This window comes from Mandrillus leucophaeus, unplaced genomic scaffold (genome assembly GCF_000951045.1).
Source record: "Mandrillus leucophaeus isolate KB7577 unplaced genomic scaffold, Mleu.le_1.0 Scaffold624, whole genome shotgun sequence".
Taxonomy (NCBI): Eukaryota; Metazoa; Chordata; class Mammalia; order Primates; family Cercopithecidae; genus Mandrillus; species Mandrillus leucophaeus.
The window spans coordinates 334,497-337,287 of record NW_012106742.1 but is presented as its reverse complement, the minus strand read 5'-3'; the positions used below and the strand labels follow the sequence as shown (position 1 = coordinate 337,287).

General features: G+C 45.7%; 1 protein-coding gene across 2 annotated transcripts in view; it reads right to left on the bottom strand.

The window, feature by feature from the left end:
• RPS27 (ribosomal protein S27) overlaps positions 1-1,284 on the bottom strand; it is a 2,496-nt gene extending 1,212 nt beyond the window's left edge. The window contains exons 1-4 of one of the 2 annotated variants that reach the window (XR_001008269.1): positions 1,249-1,283; positions 1,017-1,137; positions 828-936; positions 370-480 (exon numbers count right to left, since the gene is read on the bottom strand). Coding sequence is in view for 1 of the 2 variants with exons in the window: in XM_012000311.1 (XP_011855701.1) it covers positions 1,249-1,254 (6 nt within the window). In the remaining variant the exon portion in view is untranslated. Of the gene's footprint in view, positions 1-369; positions 481-827; positions 937-1,016; positions 1,138-1,248 lie in introns of both variants that reach the window. The other variant, XM_012000311.1, reaches the window with a different exon arrangement.
• Positions 1,285-2,791: the final 1,507 nt, after the last annotated feature.

Genomic DNA, 2,791 nt, shown 5'->3' with positions numbered 1-2,791 from the left:
TCAGTCCAGGTATTCTGCCCACCTCTCCCACAAAAGAAGCAGATGCATGATGATCCACCACATCTTTTATTTTTCTCAACTCTTAGCTACCTACTCATTTATATATCACTTTGGTCACTTCATATCAACTTGAGCCCTTTTATCACCCATTGATCCCCGCTTTAGACAGTAGTGCTTTGAGATTAACACGTAGTTTTTGGTAGTATCTACTTGGAAAAAAAAAAAAATTTATAAATCCAACACTTCCTGTCTAAAAATTTACATTATACATGGTCTCTGTCACTGTAAGACTGAAAGATCCTGAGTAATGTTTCCATTTCTAGAAAACAAACTCAAAGCCCCAAATCACAACATTAGTACACCATTTACCTTCTGTAAGCCTTGCTTTTCCTCCTGTAGGCTGGCAGAGGACAGTGGAGCAGCCCACACACAAAACTACCGTTTGTGCATGGCTAAAAACCGTGGTGATTTTATAGCATCCTGAAAGAAAAACAGATAACATTTTTTTCCTCGATTACACCCATATCTTTCCTGCACTTATGCCCAACTCATCATCCATTACATTGTTTCCCAACACAAAAAAAGTAGGGATTGTATGTGAAATGTGATGGGACATCACGCTGAAATGAATCACTTCTCCTAAGATGCAAAACTTTGCCAGTCTCATACATTCGAATTTTAAGAGTATCAGGGAAAATATTTTCCACAGGCGAAGAAACTGAAGCTGCTGGACAGCTTCAAGGATATGAGACAGCTCACACTACATTTTCCATTTTCCAACTGTTATTGTCCAGTGCTTTCCCCAGTACAGCAAGACGTCTCCTCACCTGGGCATTTCACATCCATGAAGTAGGAATTGGGGCTCTGCACCAGGCGTTTCTTCTTGTGTTTCCTCTTCTCCTCTTCTGGGGAGGGATGAAGGAGATCCTTTGCGAGCTAACAGGGACAGAAATGCAGAGATTTAGAAACCAACGGCGAAAATGGGATGGTCGAAAACAGCCCCCACTGTCACACACCGGGGAGAGCTCGCCCCTCGCTGCCCCTGGTGTCTGCGCAGCTGGGCCGCCATCTTATCTCCTCTCCGCTCCCGTCTATGCGGGTGGCCCGTGGGCCGCTGCGGTCCCTGGAGTTAATGTCCTAAGAAGTGCAGAGGGTAAATGAGAACCCTCTACGATCCGAAATCAGCGTGAGGGGAGCGTGCAGACAGAACAGCGAGATCTCCGCCGAAACCTGGACCAAAGCACTCACAGGCATGTTCTCGTGTGGGTAGGTCGTCACCGCCGGAAAAGAGCGAAAGCGGAAATCCTGCCCCTTATATTGTGCACACTACAGGAAATGACGCAAGGATCTTGTGCCACCATGCTTGGAAGGTCCTACTTTGGTCTGATGCGGTGGAGAGACAAGGGAGCTGCCATTTTCGGAAGGTCTTTAACTGTTAGTTGTGACACATATGCGTCACCATGTTGAAAGGGTTACCTTGATAATTTGAGGTCCGCGTTTGATCACTATCCAGGGATAAATGGACACTTTTAAAATTTTGTGTCATACTTTGACATTTGGAGCCTAATAGGAAAGGTTAAGGAAAACACCAGGGAGAAGGAGCTATATCCGGGACTTCCGTACTATTTTTTAAATACCTATATTCTTAACTCTTTTTCTATTGGTTTAATTTAACAATTTAGGCCGGGCGCGGTGGCTCATGCGTGTAATCCCAGCACTTTGGGAGGCCAAGGCGGGTGGATCATCTGAGGTCAGCAGTTCGAGACCAGCCTGGCCAACATGGTGAAACCCCGTCTCTACTAAAAAAAAATGCAAAATTTAGCCAGAGATGGTGGTGCATTCCTGTAATCCCAGATACTTGGGAAGCTGAGGCAGGAGAATCGCTTGAATCAAGGAGGAGGAGATTGCAGTGGACCGAGAGGGAGTCATTGCACTCCAGCCTGGGCAGCAAGAGCGAACTCGGTCTCAAAAAAAAAAAAAAAAAAAGTCAGGTTCCAGTGAAAGCAGGTATACACCAGAATAAGTACAGTTCAGAGAGGTGAGCACGAATAATACATTGCTAAGGACGAAAAGTCCAGATCCAGGCAAAATAAGATAAAAAGAACTGATGGATTTTTATCAGGACAATTCACAAAAATTGAAGAGTAATTTAAAGGACTGGTAAAGCTGAGTATGGTGGCCCACATCTGTAATCCCAGCACTTTGGGAGGCTGAGGTGGGAGTATTGCTTAAGGCTCAGAGTTCAAGACCAGCCTGGGTAACATAGTGAGACTTTGTCTTTACAAAATATTGAAACGTTAGCCAGGTGTGGTAGCTTGTGTCCGTAGTCCCAGCTATTTGGGAGGATGAGGCAGAAGAATGGTTTGGGCCCAGAAGCTCGAGGCTGCAGTGACCCAGGATAGTGCCACTGTATTCCAGTGTGGGTGACAGAATGACCCTGTCTCTGAAAAACATAAAAATAGACCAGACACAGTGGCTCACGCCTCTAATCCCAGCACTTTGGGAGGCCGAGGTGGGTGGATCCTTTGAGGTCAGAGTTCGAGACCAGCCTGACCAGCATTATGAGACCATCCTGGCTAACACGGTGAAACCCCGTCTCTATTAAGAAATACAAAAAAATTAGCCAGGTGTGGTGTTGGGTACCTGTGATCCCAGCTACTCTGGAGGCTGAGGCAGGAGAATCGCATGAACCTGAGAGGCAGAAGTTGCAGTGAGCCGAGATCCTGCCATTGTACTCCAGCCTGGGTGACAGAGCAAGACTCGATCTAAAATAAATAAATAAATAAATAAA